Source organism: Haliotis rufescens, unplaced genomic scaffold (assembly GCF_023055435.1).
Source record: "Haliotis rufescens isolate VD_foot unplaced genomic scaffold, xgHalRufe1.0.p SCAF_42, whole genome shotgun sequence".
NCBI classification, from domain to species: Eukaryota; Metazoa; Mollusca; class Gastropoda; order Lepetellida; family Haliotidae; genus Haliotis; species Haliotis rufescens.
Window position 1 is genome coordinate 2,299,802 of NW_025964135.1, and position 15,613 is coordinate 2,315,414.

The 15,613-nt window shown below is 43.4% G+C and overlaps 1 protein-coding gene across 1 annotated transcript in view; it reads left to right on the plus strand.

The window, feature by feature from the left end:
• The first annotated feature begins 1,240 nt into the window (after positions 1-1,240).
• Positions 1,241-15,613, plus strand: part of LOC124148214 (Hermansky-Pudlak syndrome 3 protein homolog) — a 39,478-nt gene continuing 25,105 nt past the window's right edge. The window contains exons 1-8 of the mRNA XM_048382913.1: positions 1,241-1,529; positions 2,758-3,250; positions 6,095-6,483; positions 7,240-7,353; positions 8,604-8,779; positions 10,768-10,884; positions 13,434-13,555; positions 13,917-13,983. Of these exons, the coding sequence (XP_048238870.1) occupies positions 1,316-1,529; positions 2,758-3,250; positions 6,095-6,483; positions 7,240-7,353; positions 8,604-8,779; positions 10,768-10,884; positions 13,434-13,555; positions 13,917-13,983 (1,692 nt within the window). The 5' untranslated portion in view covers positions 1,241-1,315. The remainder of the gene's footprint in view (positions 1,530-2,757; positions 3,251-6,094; positions 6,484-7,239; positions 7,354-8,603; positions 8,780-10,767; positions 10,885-13,433; positions 13,556-13,916; positions 13,984-15,613) is intronic.

A 15,613-nucleotide genomic window follows, 5' to 3' on the forward strand; every position in this document is an offset into this window, starting at 1 on the left:
TTATTATTTGTCCTGAAATTAAGAGAATGTGAGTTAATTCCTAATGCTGAATGGTTCCTTAAAAGGATAATTTACTTAACATAACATTTACATAATGGACTTCGTCAACAATAATAATTTCAAAGACTGCTTATGAAATAATCAACAACTGGACAACAATACGAAATCAGTGACAACGTTGAGCGTAATGCAATAATGCTTCACAAGCCCCACCCACTATTGTTTTGGCCAATCAGGAAACAATAGTCCGTCAGTCGGCGTGGGCGTGGGCGGGGGCGTGGCCTAATTATATTTTGGAAACAACACAGAAAGAATTGCTTGAATGGTAAGCCAGTCAAACTCCTTGGAATCAATTCCAATTTATGTATTTAACCTATACATAACTTTATTACACGGGGGATTCCGGGTAAGAATACATGCCTCCATCAGACTGTATATATATATGCTTGTCGTAAATGGATCGGGTGGTCAGGCTCTGTGACTTCGAAGATTGCACGTCATCGTTTCCCATTTGCGTCGATGGATGCTCATTACGTCAATCACTGGATTGTCTGGTCAATTATTTACAGATCGCCTCCATATTGGTGCGGTGTTAAACAACAAACGCAATTATTTTTCGGGGATATATCTCACCCGAGTGTCTTTTGATATCAAATATATCAACACTCGTTGATAAAGGTTTTTCCACTTTTATCAACGGGTGTTGATATATTTGATACCAAAAGACACGAAGGTGAGATTTTATTTATCATCCAATATCATTCTTCCAACTTTTTCAGCTTGTATTGAGGTCACATTTATAAAAAATTTTTATCATGAATAATTTAAAAGGTCTTAAGAAATTTCGTTATCATAGATTACAGAGCACCTTTGTAATTGGTACATTTTATGGATAGAATTAATTTGTACACAATAAACTCAATAAAAGCTATAGATCTATTTCCGTCTTCGTTTGGGCCGTTATGACACGGGGCGTCTTAACCAAAACTGATCACGTACCCAGCAACAAATAACGAACATAGTCAAGTTACCATTTTGTGTTGTTGGCTTTACATCCTCACATGTCTGTGTTGAATAAGCTTGCATTGGGGACAAATAATTGCAGCTATCATCAGATGTCACCCAGAGCATAGACGATTAATGGGTTCAGCCATCATATATGAATATTGGTTTTGTCCGGTTTTCAAAGACGATCCGGTTTTTATAGCCATTGAAATCACATGACCTTTAAACGGGACAAAATGGCGCTGCCCATGTCAATGAGGAGTGTTCGATTTGTTGATAGGTGATATGTGGTAAACGTCGCTGAACAACCATGGTTCGGGTGTTCGATTGTCATAGTTTCAAGTCAAAGAAAGTTATTCCCATCCAAGATGAACCACTGGCAATATGTGCAGACGAGAAGCACGTTTTTGTGGCGACGAGACGATGCACTGTTGTTGTTTTCGCAATAACGGAGGACGGCTGTCGGGAGACGAGGCGTTTTGAGACCGTGTCCCTGGTTGAACAACTACTCTACAACCCTGCCAGTGTGTAGTTATCTACTCTTTCTTTTCAAATCAAAATGATCAAATATATCAAGATGTCATTGGATTGTTTGTCGTGAAATACCCCAGAAACTGATGATCCAGCTTAAAATCAAAGTCACACCGGTGCGGAAGATAAATCTAATAGATAATGTGGCTGTCATAGATATGTCACGTATTGTAGCGGTTATGTCAGGGTCAGTTATCAAGAGTTTTTACGAGAGAAGTAACTGTCATCTGTTTAAACACATTATAAACACATGCTGCAGTCTATCCCTTCAGCGAAAAGGCTAGTTTAAATTCATAAAGTTATGATTTTCCTAGAGACGTAAGGCATACAGACTTTTTGTGTGATTTTGTCAACATTTTATAGGACATTGTTAGATATCATTAAGTAGTTTAAGAAAATCTCTAGGACATTTTGGATGACAAATCATCCTATTAATCATCCGAAAATGTTCCAATTTCAAAACCAGTTGGTACTAAGGACTACTCAAATTCTACAAGTACCCTAAGCATGCTAAGTGACCATTCCTATGGTCTAGCTGCAAATGCTTTCACATATTCTGATTTTGTTATTCATCAGACAACTTGACAGTTTGGATAATTTTTTTCTTTCCAACACAAAAACATTTCAAAGAACATGTTGAAATTATTTATAGCGTAGTCTAGTGGATAGAACTTCTGCCTGGGGAGCGGAAGATCAGGGATTCGATTCCCGGCCGATTCATATCAAAAGATGTTAAAAGCTGGTACTTGTTGTTACCCTGCCTGTCGCTCGGCATTTAGGGGCTAAAACAAGGACTGGCTGACTCGAAGTCAGTATACGGTTGGGTATTCATGTTAAGCTGCGACATGGTATCTCAGTGGGCTAGCACTTTAAAATTTGCATTAGTCCGGACTTGTACAAGCTGCCACAAACACACACACATGCATGCATGTCGCTTTATAAGTGCAATTATCTTGAACGCGATGTTAAACCCCATTTCACCTCAGACATGCTGGAGTTTGTATTTCTTTGTGTTTTAGACATTGAGATGATCCTTCTTACCTTGGACTTTAACTATTCATGGTTTTTATCTGGATCTTGCAAAACAGACCATGATCACTACAGTATAACAGAATGAATTTGTGAATTTTAACTGATATTTGTTGCAGACTTTGGACGAATATCAGCCTCTGAGCAGATCCAGATAAATTTCTACTTATGATGTTTCACCTTGCTTTTCAGAAAACTATTTAATAACAGTCGAGTTCAAGAAATCATGGAAAAATTTAACCAAATATATCCGTGTCTATCTAAACTGGGATTGTGACATTCCTCAAGGTTCTAAAATCAAGACTAAAGTACGCATCGCTGGCAAATCCCATTCCTCTCTCATATCTTCCACTCAGAACTATCTGGATGTCGTGGAAATTCCTGTAGATCGGAAAATTGCTGACATATCAGTGTGTTCCCAAACAGGGAACTTTGCTGTGGCAATCGATCGCGAGGTCAAGGTCTTCCACTTAGTAGACAAGACTGTGCCAAGCTCGGGGAAGACGTATCGAGATGTGGAGATCTTTCTGGAGCTTTGCTGGAACTTTAGGCTGGTGACGCTGTCACTGTGCGAGGATTATGTGGTGTGTTCCTCCCAGAACGAGTTCCAGGCTGTGAGGTTGGAGTACACGGATTCCGATTCCGAGTCGTCTCGTCTTAACCAAATAAAATCAGAGAGGAAAAGGTATGTGTATGAAAACTATTACTTATATGCTTGGTATATTATTCAAGGCTGAGATTTAGCTAGGCTTCTAAACTAATGGCCATGGCAGGCAGGCGTTATTTTCCCAAATAAGAATTTCATAAATTCTCAAAATTGCATTCAATGTAATGAAGTCTTACTGTAATTATTTGTTTATAATACTCAATTTTTTCACAAGTTTAGACTCCAAAATTAGGGGGGTGTATTAGACATGAGAACTAGATGTTACCCCCTTTTATCCAGCCAAGCGTGTGGCCATACAACAGAAGACGACCAATGGAACGTTTTGACTGGAAATTACCGGTAGTTAAATCCACTGATGTATAAACAGAAATCACAACACTTACCTCTATTTTTCTCTGATAATAATGATATATTCAATGTTTATTACAACTTATTTGTTTCAGCTATTCTTTTGTTAAATTAATTTGAAATTGTATTATTACAGCCATTTATTGTCATAGTTATGATGGATTGACTTTGGAATCTATGTTAACTACAGAGGCCAGTGATTGACACTGAGTAAAAAAAAAAAAATAAAAACATTTCAAATAACCTCAGAAGTATTCTCTTTGTTGGTACATTTAATATGCTTCAATTCCAAAGGACATACTGAACGATGATGATTGCTTTCCCTGGGCTTGTCAATGTTGTCAGTTGAATAGCCTTTCAAAAGTATTTTGAAACTATTAAGACTGATGGTATGTCTATGTTGACATGAGATAATATCACTAAACTAAATGACAGGGTAAACACAGGCTATAGGATATTGACATCAATGACATGTATGAGTTTGTTGTTCTATTGACAAATTGATTTAGTTTCATGTTGAGTAAGAACATGCTTAAAGGGGCACTGATCCAACGCAATTCCCCGGAACTGGTTGTTGCCTTTGTTATTGTTTTTTCCCAGTGAGTACCCGGATGTATAGCAGAAATCTAGACTAGTTCGCGACCTCTGCTGCGCCATTCGTAAGCGCATTAGTCACTTTTATGGATACCGGTAGTAATAAGGGCGTATGGTCACATTGATCAACAAAATGAAATAAAGATTTCGAGATAATAAGGAAATGTAGGTATCTTTGTGGGTAGCATTGGTAATGGTGACGAAGTTTTGATAAGTCACTTGCTTTTTGTCTGTTTGTTTAGGCTGAAGAAATTAATTAACATGCGCCCTTTGTCAAAATCTTTATAGATCACAGTTAACCAATCAGTGTTTATGCAAAAATGCATAAAACAAATATTGCATCCAGCCTCCAAGTTTATTTAGCTGTCCTTGCAGATGGTAGCCCAGTCTCTGGTCACGCTCAGTGGCGTTGCGTATCATCCGGGTACTCACAGGGGAAAAAACAATAACAAAGGCAACAACCAGTCCGGGGAATTGCGTTAGATCAGTGCCCCTTTAACACTCTCAATTAGGGATGATCATGTTTACTCATGTTATCAGTCCCATCCAAGTTGTCTTTTCTTGTGCATCAATGGGATAGATATTTTACCAAGGCTAAAGAGACTTACCATTACTACTTACACTTACTATTTTTTAATTTTTTAAATAATTTATTCCCAAAATTAACAACTCGGAGCAGCTCGGACCCCATTACATGTTGGGAGTGATAATTCAGATAATCGCAACATTACAATGAAAAATAAAAGAATTATATATTCAAATTGTGGTCTACCCGACTGTTCAGCCCAACCAATAATACATCGGTTGGGTTTGTATTGGTTTACTTGTTTTTCATCGTCTGTTTCTCCTGGCCTCACGTTTCAGTGAACCTACTCTAACCCCTGGATCCATTCTCGTGTTTCTTGCAATCTCAAATTACCCGCAATTTGATTTGCTAGGCTACTCAGTCTAATGGACCAATCAGAAGCCGGGTCACAAAATAGCCTCAATGTTGGGTTGGCATTACCTGCAATGGTACAATTCCCATTGATTACAATAGAGTTTGCCAGAAATTCAACATTGAGAAGCTGACTGACATGCAAAAGAAAGCCCGAAAAAATGTTTCTGATGTCTTCATGTCCATGAGAGGTGGCAGTGGCACGTCAGATTTCCCTTTTACGTATCTCAATGTTTTAAAATGTTGGTAAATGTTAATGAAAATCAAGAGCGGATGATTTGAGATCGTGAGAACCAAATGCATGGATCAGGGGGTTAGTGAAGGTTTTCTGAAAGGCGAGCCTGGGACATATAGAGGATGGTTGCAGTTTGTCACTGAAAACCTGCTTTCAAATGAAGATACCGTATTTGACGTAATAAGCGCCCTGCTCTAATAAGCGCCCACGGCGATATTTGTTAATATATTGGCTAGTGAACAATCCCAATTAGCACCCCTTCTGATTGATCAATGTACACTAGATTTATTTATTCGTGTATAATACGCACTCGTGTGTTATATGCACCCTTAATTATGGGCAATTAAATTCTGGAAAAATATATCTGTCGTATATAAACATTTTAGGCTGTCAGCATAAACCTCAAATTTATGTCATTTTCTGTTTTTTTTTCACCAAAATATTATTCTAATAAGAGCCCCCTGTTTCTAATTTTGAGAGCGCCCTGGGCTTATTACGTCGAATACGGTAGTTTTATCAATCATGTCTATAGCGAAGCACAACAAATTTATGCTAGTGGCTTAAAATAAGGGCAATAGTAGGATGGTGATAACAACTTTGGTTCAATTGAGAAAATATTTTTAGGGTTGTTGGAACCAGATTAGGTGGGGAAACTGGAAACACATATTGTCTTGGTTTGTTAATGAACTGAACATAAGACACATGGTGAGCTTTAGTACCTCGGCACTATTTCTTTTCTCCTTGTCAGGTCAGAGGACAAAGATGGTCAAGGTCATGTGTATCGCACAACGCCCCCATCCCCAGGGTCCTCGTACCGAACCAACAGTCACCTCTCCTCATTGGCTGACGTAGATGAGATATTTGAAAGCGACCCACCAGACATCGATCAGATTGAATACTCCATGATTGGCCAGAACCGATCAACGAATCCCAGCCCCTACGTCCACAGCACGTCCGACTTGTCCAGTAGCTATTCCTCCTCCACCAGGATCTCAGATGATGACTATTTCCAGGCGTGGAGGTTTGAGGGGGAAGACTCCGAGACAGGGGAGATAACTATTCATCTGCCGGGCCTCCAGGGAACGTCCAGGTCACTTGGCCACAAATCATCCCCACCTGTGCTGCAGGACCTTAGAGGTGAGAATCAAGATGCGTGTGAGTGAGTGAGTGACTTGGGTTTCAACTCCGCTTTTAACAGTATTCCAGTCATATCATGGCGTGTCAGCTTAATGTGGGAGGAAAGCCTGAAGTGGTGCTTACAAACCTAGAAACATAATCTTGGTGAACCGGGATTCTAACCCACAACCATAGGTTTCTGGCGTGCCTAAGGGACGCAACTCTGCACGTCGAATCGCGGCGCCTTAGACGACTGGGCCACCCATAGAATCAAGATGAAGCGATGCACTGATCAGTGATCATCATACCAACCATATGCTTCAATCTGTTTCGTTGATTCTTGTCACAAATTGTTTAAATTATCTGTACCTCAGGTGATAAAGGTAATCTTGACATATTAAATTCATCACGCATAGTCTAATCTCATATTGGTGTTAGCCAATCAACAGCAAAGAAGGTGAAATGGGGTTTAATGTCAATCAAGATTTTTGAATTTATATAGTGATGTGTATGTGTAAGTGTGTGTCTGCTTATACTAGTCCGGACTAATGCCCGTTTTGAATATATATAGTACCATCTTTTAACATCTTTTGGTATGATGTGGCCGGGGATCGAACCACAGACTTTCTGAGTCCCACAGATGACATCCTTACCCTCTTAACCTCTTTGGTCATGTGGACAAGGCCTCGGATCAGAAGGTCTTTGGTTCGAATCCCTTCATGAAAGTTTGTGGATGCTACGTCTGCGTGAAAGCAAATACATTTGCGTGTGTTGTAGGAGGCCCGTTCAAGTCGTCCGGTGGGGTGAGGGCCGTCACGCTGCTACACTTCTCGGACGCCGGCATGCGGGAGGACTGGCAGCAAGTGACCATTGTTCCTGCATATCTCCCGGGTAACTTGCTCCGTACTTCTACCTGAGTATTCTGTGAAAGAAGCATGCTAAAAGTACCGCTGTGGAGATTCAGTCATGATGAATGGGACAGGTATACTTATCCTGGGAGGCCTGCTTCATATCATGATATATTACAGGTGTATATCAAGCAAGGTCTGTTGTACATGTCAGCTGTATCCAAGAAGATCAGTTCTGTTACTGGTATACCCTGGAAGGTCTGTTGTTTTTATAGGTATATCGGGAAGGTCCGTTGTATATTGCAGGTATATCAAGCAAGGTCTGTTGTACATGTCAGCTGTATCCCAGAAGATCAGTTCTGTTACTGGTATACCCTGGAAGGTCTGTTGTTTTTATAGGTATATCGGGAAGGTCCGTTGTATATTACAGGTATATCAAGGCAGGCCTGTTGTATATTGCAGGTATATCCAGGCAGGTCTGTTGTATATTGCAGGTATATCCAGGCAGGTCCATTGTAAATAGGAGGTATATCCATGCATGTCTGTTGTATATTGCAGGTATATCCATGCAGGTCTGTTGTATATTGCAGGTATATCCTGGAAGGTCTGTTGTATATTGCAGGTATATCCTGGAAGGTCTGTTGTATATTGCAGGTATATCCTGGAAGGTCTGTTGTTTATTGCAGGTATATCCTGGAAGGTCTGTTGTATATTGCAGGTATATCCTGGAAGGTCTGTTGTATATTGCAGGTATATCCTGGAAGGTCTGTTGTATATTGCAGGTATATCCTGGAAGGTCTGTTGTATATTGCAGGTATATCCAGGCAGGTCTGTTGTATATTGCAAGTATATCCTGGAAGGTCTGTTGTATATTGCAGGTATATCCTGGAAGGTCTGTTGTATATTGCAGGTATATCCAGGCAGGTCTGTTGTATATTGCAAGTATATCCTGAAAGGTCTGTTGTATATTGCAGGTATATCCAGGCAGGTCTGTTGTATATTGCAGGTATATCCTGGAAGGTCTGTTGTATATTGCAGGTATATCCTGGAAGGTCTGTTGTATATTGCAGGTATATCCAGGCAGGTCTGTTGTATATTGCAAGTATATCCTGGAAGGTCTGTTGTATATTGCAGGTATATCCAGGCAGGTCTGTTGTATATTGCAGGTATATCCTGGAAGGTCTGTTGTATATTGCAGGTATATCCAGGAAGGCTGTTGTATATTGCAAGTATATCCTGGAAGGTCTGTTGTATAATGCAAGTATATCCTGGAAGGTCTGTTGTATATTGCAGGTATATCCAGGAAGGTGGAGTCAGGGAGTACCTCTACACCGGTAATGTCGCCTCGATATCGCAACATGGCATCCATGAGCTGCTTCGTCAGCGGGGGACGGGGAGGGTGCCTGTACTCTCTCTACCCTCGGGTAAAACTCGTCACATGCTACAGATATACAACAAGTGCTGTCAAGGTATGTCCCCAGAGTTAGGTAGATATACAACAAGTGCTGTCAAGGTATGTCCCTGAGTTAGGTAGATATACAACAAGTGCTGTCAAGGTATGTCCCAGAGTTAGGTAGATGTATGTCCCAGAATTGGGTAGATATACAACAAGTGCTGTCAAGGTATGTCCCTGAGTTAGGTAGATATACAACAAGTGCTGTCAAGGTATGTCCCAGAGTTAGGTAGATGTATGTCCCAGATTTAGGTAGATATACAACAAGTGCTGTCAAGGTATGTCCCTGAGTTAGGTAAATATTGAACCAGTGCTGTCAAGGTATGCCCCAGAGTTAGGTAGATATTGAACCAGTGCTGTCAAGATATGTTTGAGAGCTTTCAATTACAGAAAATTGACTTTGTTGAGTAAGAAAAACGTACACCTTTATGGCATAACAACTTCTGGTTTACTGCATACAGTGATGTATCGATGTAGAGTCTTACACCGTTATCAAACTGGAGCGACAACAACCAAGTGATGCGAGGTATACATGACATGTTGTGATAGCAGCAGATTAACAGACAACAACGGTAATGGATAACAAGCAGATAATTGGATGAAGCCAAATGTACAGTACCAATAATTAAATAGCACATGGGGTTGGTTTTTCTTGCTTATTTTCCCAACTTCTAGAATTCCAATCAAACGGATAACTCATTCGTCACCACTCGCCCCTTTCCGTAACCTGCAAGGAGACTCGTCCCCCTATCGATGAATGTTATGTGCGAAAATACGACAAACCAATCAGAATGCGCGTTTGATTTTAAGTTCTTCGTCAAAGAATCCCTCAGAAATAATTTTTGATTCTACATATGTCTTGCATCTAAAAATATACCCAAGACACAGTTAAATGTGTTCAAGCATACTGTATAATTCCGCATGTCCCAATGTGTTTTAAATTGCATCTGAAATATATATAACACATGGGGAAATAATATGTGAACCATTACGCAACGAGTTGACAATTGTTTTAGGTATGCCCAATTAGAAAATTGACAAAAGAGGCACAATGAGTAAAATTTGTCAGAGATCAAGCGGTAGCGATTATGCTTAGGCAATTATATGGCAATTGTGCTGCTTGTTTTTGTAAAAACTGTCCTGGGTAATATACGAAAGAAAATAGACTGTCATGTATTGTGTTCCTCATTATAAAAAAACTGACATCTATAATTTCTCTTCCTTATGTGTATCACTTCTAAATGCCTTTCAAAGACTTGATACTTAGTTTGTCAAAGGGCACTTATTGGAGTGGGATGCTTCTTAATATGGTGAATACGGTGTGTCAAATTGTATGACGAGTTAAAGTTTGTCAGAAGGTGTCATGCAATGACAGTGTGACGTGAGGCAACACTATCGGTATATCTCATAGAACTGTATCACTACAGAGTCTCATTGGAAAGTTGATAAATACCGTATTCGACGTAATAAGCGCCTAGGGCGCTCTCAAAATTAGAATGAGGGGGCTCTTATTAGAATATAATTTTGGTGAAAGAGTTGAAAGATCGTAAATTTGTGGTTTAGGCTGATAGCCTAAAATGATACAAAAGAAAAGTTTGTACGTATAAGACACACCAGATATATTTTCCCCGAATTTAATTTCCTGTAATTAAGGGTGAAAATAAAACACGAAGGGTGCTAATTGGGATTGTTTACTAGCCAATATATTAGCAAATATCGCCGTGGGCGCTCATTAGAGCGGGGCGCTTATTACGTCGAATACGGTAATGAAATACAAAAGACATTGTTACAAAAAGAATTCATTCTTAAACTAGTTACGTGAATATGTTGGCTGGTAAGCTGGGTTGTTTTGTGGTTTAACCTGTTGTAAGACCAGTTGTCATGGACACAGAAGTTGGCAAAGTTATATTTTTTTTCACTTATCGTTATGTTAGGGTCTGTGGAATCTGTTGACCAATTCCAGCCAAATCTCGCCATAGAGTCCTGCATGTTGCTTGTTGCCAGATCATCCCCTGCAGTGGGCTGCTGCATGTGGCCACCACCACGGGCGTGGAGACGTACACCGCCCGCGACAGCACCGTCGCCATCCACCAGTCGGAGGAGTACGACTTCACCACGAAGGTGAGAGCCGGTCCCAGACAGCTCAAGACCATGCCTCCATGTGCTGCTGTGATTCACATTGGTCTTGTTTTTCTGCTGTATCTGTCATCTTTTAGAAATTAACATTATTTTACACCAGCCTATTGTAATATATAGAGAATCTCACCCGAGTGTCTTTTGATGTCAAATTTATCAACGCGAGTTGATAAAAGTGGAAAATTGTAGATATCGCTTGATCTCAACAAACGATATCTCCTGTGGGAGCATGTTTTGGATGATAAATTATATTTATGACATGGAAACATGTGAGTCCAATACATATTTCTATTCACATGAGAAACAATAAGCCAATCATGATGTACTGGGTTTGGTCTCCTAGTATTGGACGCCTGCAGCCGTATTTGTCTGGAAGGATGGGTTTCCAGGGTCAGGACTGATGAGGTTCACTGTATCCTCTAAATAGTGGCCCTGTGGTCTGAGGAGCCATATTCCTTGGTGGTCCCCTCAGTTAGGGTGGTCCCCTCAGTCAGGATCGTCCCCTCAGTCAGGGAGGTCCCCTCTGTAGTCAGGGTGGTCCCCTCTGTAGTCTGGGTGGTCCCCTCGGTAGTCAGGGTGGTCCCCTCAGTCCGGATGGTTCCCTCAGTCCGGATGGTTACCTCAGTCAGGGAGGTCCCCTCGGTAGTCAGGGTGGTCCCCTGTCAGGGAGGTCCCCTCGGTAGTCAGGGTGGTTCCCTCTGTAGTCAGGGAGGTCCCCTCTGTAGTCAAGGTGGTCCCCTCGGTAGTCAGGGTGGTCCCCTCTGTAGTCAGGGAGGTCCCCTCTGTAGTCAGGGTGGTCCCCTCTGTAGTCAGGGTGGTCCCCTCTGTAGTCAGGGTGGTCCCCTCTGTAGTCTGGGTGGTCCCCTCGGTAGTCAGGGTGGTCCCCTCAGTCCGGATGGTTCCCTCAGTCCGGATGGTTACCTCAGTCAGGGAGGTCCCCTCGGTAGTCAGGGTGGTCCCCTGTCAGGGAGGTCCCCTCGGTAGTCAGGGTGGTTCCCTCTCTAGTCAGGGTGGTCCCTCGGTTGTCAGGGTGGTCCCCTCTGTAGTCAGGATGGTCCCCTTAGTCAGGGTGGTCCCCTCAGTGAGGATGGTCCCCTCAGTAGATAGGGTGGTCCCCTCAGTCAGGGTGGTCGTCTCAGTGAGGATGGTCCCCTCAGTAGATAGGGTGGTCCCCTTAGTCAGGGTGGTCCCCTCAGTCAGGGTGGTCCCCTCAGTGAGGATGGTCCCCTCAGTAGATAGGGTGGTCCCCTCAGTCAGGATGGTCCCCTTAGTCAGGGTGGTCCCCTCAGTCAGGGTGATCCCCTCAGTGAGGATGGTCCCCTCAGTAGATAGGGTGGTCCCCTCAGTCAGGATGGTCCCCTTAGTCAGGGTGGTCCCCTCAGTCAGGGTGGTCCCCTCAGTGAGGATGGTCCCCTCAGTAGATAGGGTGGTCCCCTCAGTCAGGGTGGTCCCCTCAGTGAGGATGGTCCCCTCAGTAGATAGGGTGGTCCCCTTAGTCAGGGTGGTCCCCTCAGTCAGGGTGGTCCCCTCAGTGAGGATGGTCCCCTCAGTAGATAGGGTGGTCCCCTCAGTCAGGATGGTCCCCTTAGTCAGGGTGGTCCCCTTAGTCAGGGTGGTCCCCTCAGTCAGGGTGGTCCCCTCAGTCAGGGTGGTCCCGTCAGTCGGGTTGGTCCCCTTAGTCAGGGTGGTCCCCTCAGTCAGGATGGTCCCCTTAGTCAGGGTGGTCCCCTTAGTCAGGGTGGTCCCCTCAGTCAGGGTGGTCCCCTCAGTCGGGTTGGTCCCCTTAGTCAGGGTGGTCCCCTCAGCCAGGGTGGTCCCCTCTGTCAGGGTGGTCCCCTCAGTCAGGGTGGTCCCCTCAGTCGGGTTGGTCCCCTTAGTCAGGGTGGTCCCCTCAGCCAGGGTGGTCCCCTCTGTCAGGGTGGTCTCCTCAGTTAGGGTGGTCCCCTTAGTAGTCAGGGTGGCCCCCTTAGTAGTCAGGGTGGTCCCCTCAGTCAGGGTGGTCCCTTTAGTCAGGGTGGTCCCCTCGGTAGTGAGGGTGGTCCCCTCAGTCAGGGTGGTCCCCTCGGTAGTGAGGGTGGTCCCCTCAGTAGACAGGGTCTACTGGTTGAGGGTTGACTCCCCACATCAACCTGGTCTCTGTCAGTGGGTCTCAGCAAAGTGGTCACCCTCAGGAATCTGCATGACTTTGAACCCCGAGATATGAATGAGATGCTGTTCAACAAGGCGTAAAACCGTACTCACTTCAGCAAAACTTTACCGATCTCAATGTGAGGGAGTGAGTGAGTTGGGTTTTACGTCACTTTTAGCAATATTCCAGCAATATCACAGTGAGGGACACCAGAAATGGGCTTCACACGCTGTACCCATGAGGGAAATCGACACTAGTATTGGCATGAAGAGTGAAGGCTTTAACCACTAGGCTACTCCGCAGCCTCAACTGATCTTAGAGTGTCAGTTTGGGCAAATGTCATCACATCATGTGACTGATTATATCACCATTATGTAGATACATTGTATGTGGTCTCCCATCGCAGGCATCTCCTCCGACTGACCTGGATGTCTGCTTGATCGGGATCCAGCCCTTCATCGGTACCCGCGATCTCACCATGACTAACGATCACCTGATTCTTCTGACTAAAGTAGAGGACCCTCACAGGTAAGAATACCCCAGAGTTACCAATATATACTACTCAAAAGAAGTTAAGGATCACCTGATCCTTCTGACTAAAGCAGAGGACCCTCACAGGTAGGAATACCCCAGAGAGTTACCAATATATACTACTCAAAAGAAGTTAAGGATCACCTGATTCTTTCATATTACTATAGTTTATCTCTCATGCCATGACAGATTAACTTTACCATTATAAAAGAATTGGGTGATCCTTAACTTCTTTTGAGTAGTATACATGTTTCTAACAAGGCTGATAAAAAACACAGTAAGTTGTTATACAGTGTAAACAGTTGTTGGGCGATCAGCGTCCGCGTCCCCTGTCTGATGTTGGTGGTGACTGTTACAGCGAGGACATGATGTGGAGCCTGTACGCCCTGCAGATGTGTCCTGCCGCGGAGCTGTACCGAGATATGGTGAGTTGATGAGGCAGTCCATTTATCTGATGTCCGTCTGTCCTTGTGTCCTTCTGATGTCTAAATCATGCCCTTATGTTATTTAAAACTCCATCCCAACCTCACCCCAAATCCTAACCTCATATTTAATCCAAATGCCATCCTAACCTCCTCCTAAATTCTTCCCCATTTCAACTTCATCCTAAATCCTAACCCCATCCTAACCTCATCCTAAATCCTAACCCCATCCTAACCTCACCCCAGATCTTAACCTCATCCAAACCTCATCCTAAATCCTAACCCTCTCCTAGCCTTATTATAAATCCTAACCTCATCCTAACCTTATCCTAAATCCTAACCCCATCCTAAATCCTAAATCCTAACCCCATCCTAACCTCACCCCAGATCTTAACCTCATCCAAACCTCATCCTAAATCCTAACCCTCTCCGAACCTTATTATAAATCCTAACCCCATCCTAAATCCTAAATCCTAACCCCATCCTAAATCCTAAATCCTAACCCCATCCTTACCTCACCCCAGACCCGTGAAGATCCGGGATAGAATTGGTCTTCAGCAACCCATGCTTGCCGTAAAAGGCGACTAACGGGATCGGATGGTCAGGCTCGCTGACTTGGTTGATGCATGCCATCGGTCCCAATTGCGTGGATCGATGCTCATGATATTAATCACTGGATTGTCTGGCCCAGACTCGATTATTTACAGACCGCTGTCATATAGCTGGAACATTGCGGAGTGTGGCATTAAACAACAAACCAACCAACCAACCTAACATCACCCTAAATCCTAACCCCATCCTAAATCCTAAATTCTAAACCCATCCTAAATCCTTACCCCATCCTAACCTCATGATAAATGCTAATCTGTGTATCTCGTAGGCTGTTCGTAGTTTTTGTTACTGTGGTTCAAGTCATGTCTGTGAGAGAGTTGGGACTGTGGTTCAAGTCATGTCTGTGAGAGAGTTGGGACTGTGGTTCAAGTCATGTCTGTGAGAGAGTTGGGACTGTGAGAGAGTTGGGACTGTGAGAGAGTTGGGACTGTGGTTCAAGTCATGTCTGTGAGAGAGTTGGGACTGTGGTTCAAGTCAATGTCTGTGAGAGAGTTGGGACTGTGAGAGAGTTGGGACTATGAGAGAGTTGGGACCGTGAGAGAGTTGGGACTGTGAGAGAGTTGGGACTGTGGTTCAAGTCATGTCTGTGAGAGAGTTGGGACTGTGGTTCAAGTCAATGTCTGTGAGAGAGTTGGGACTGTGAGAGAGTTGGGACTGTGAGAGAGTTGGGACTGTGGTTGAAGTCATGTCTGTGAGAGAGTTGGGACTGTGGTTCAAGTCAATGTCTGTGAGAGAGTTGGGACTGTGGTTCAAGTCAATGTCTGTGAGAGAGTTGGGACTGTGAGAGAGTTGGGACTGTGGTTCAAGTCATGTCTGTGAGAGAGTTGGGACTGTGAGAGAGTTGGGACTGTGGTTGAAGTCATGTCTGTGAGAGAGTTGGGACTGTGGTTGAAGTCATGTCTGTGAGAGAGTTGGGACTGTGGTTCAAGTCAATGTCTGTGAGAGAGTTGGGACTGTGAGAGAGTTGGGACTGTGAGAGAGTTGGGACTGTGAGAGAGTTGGGACTGTGGTTCAAGTCATG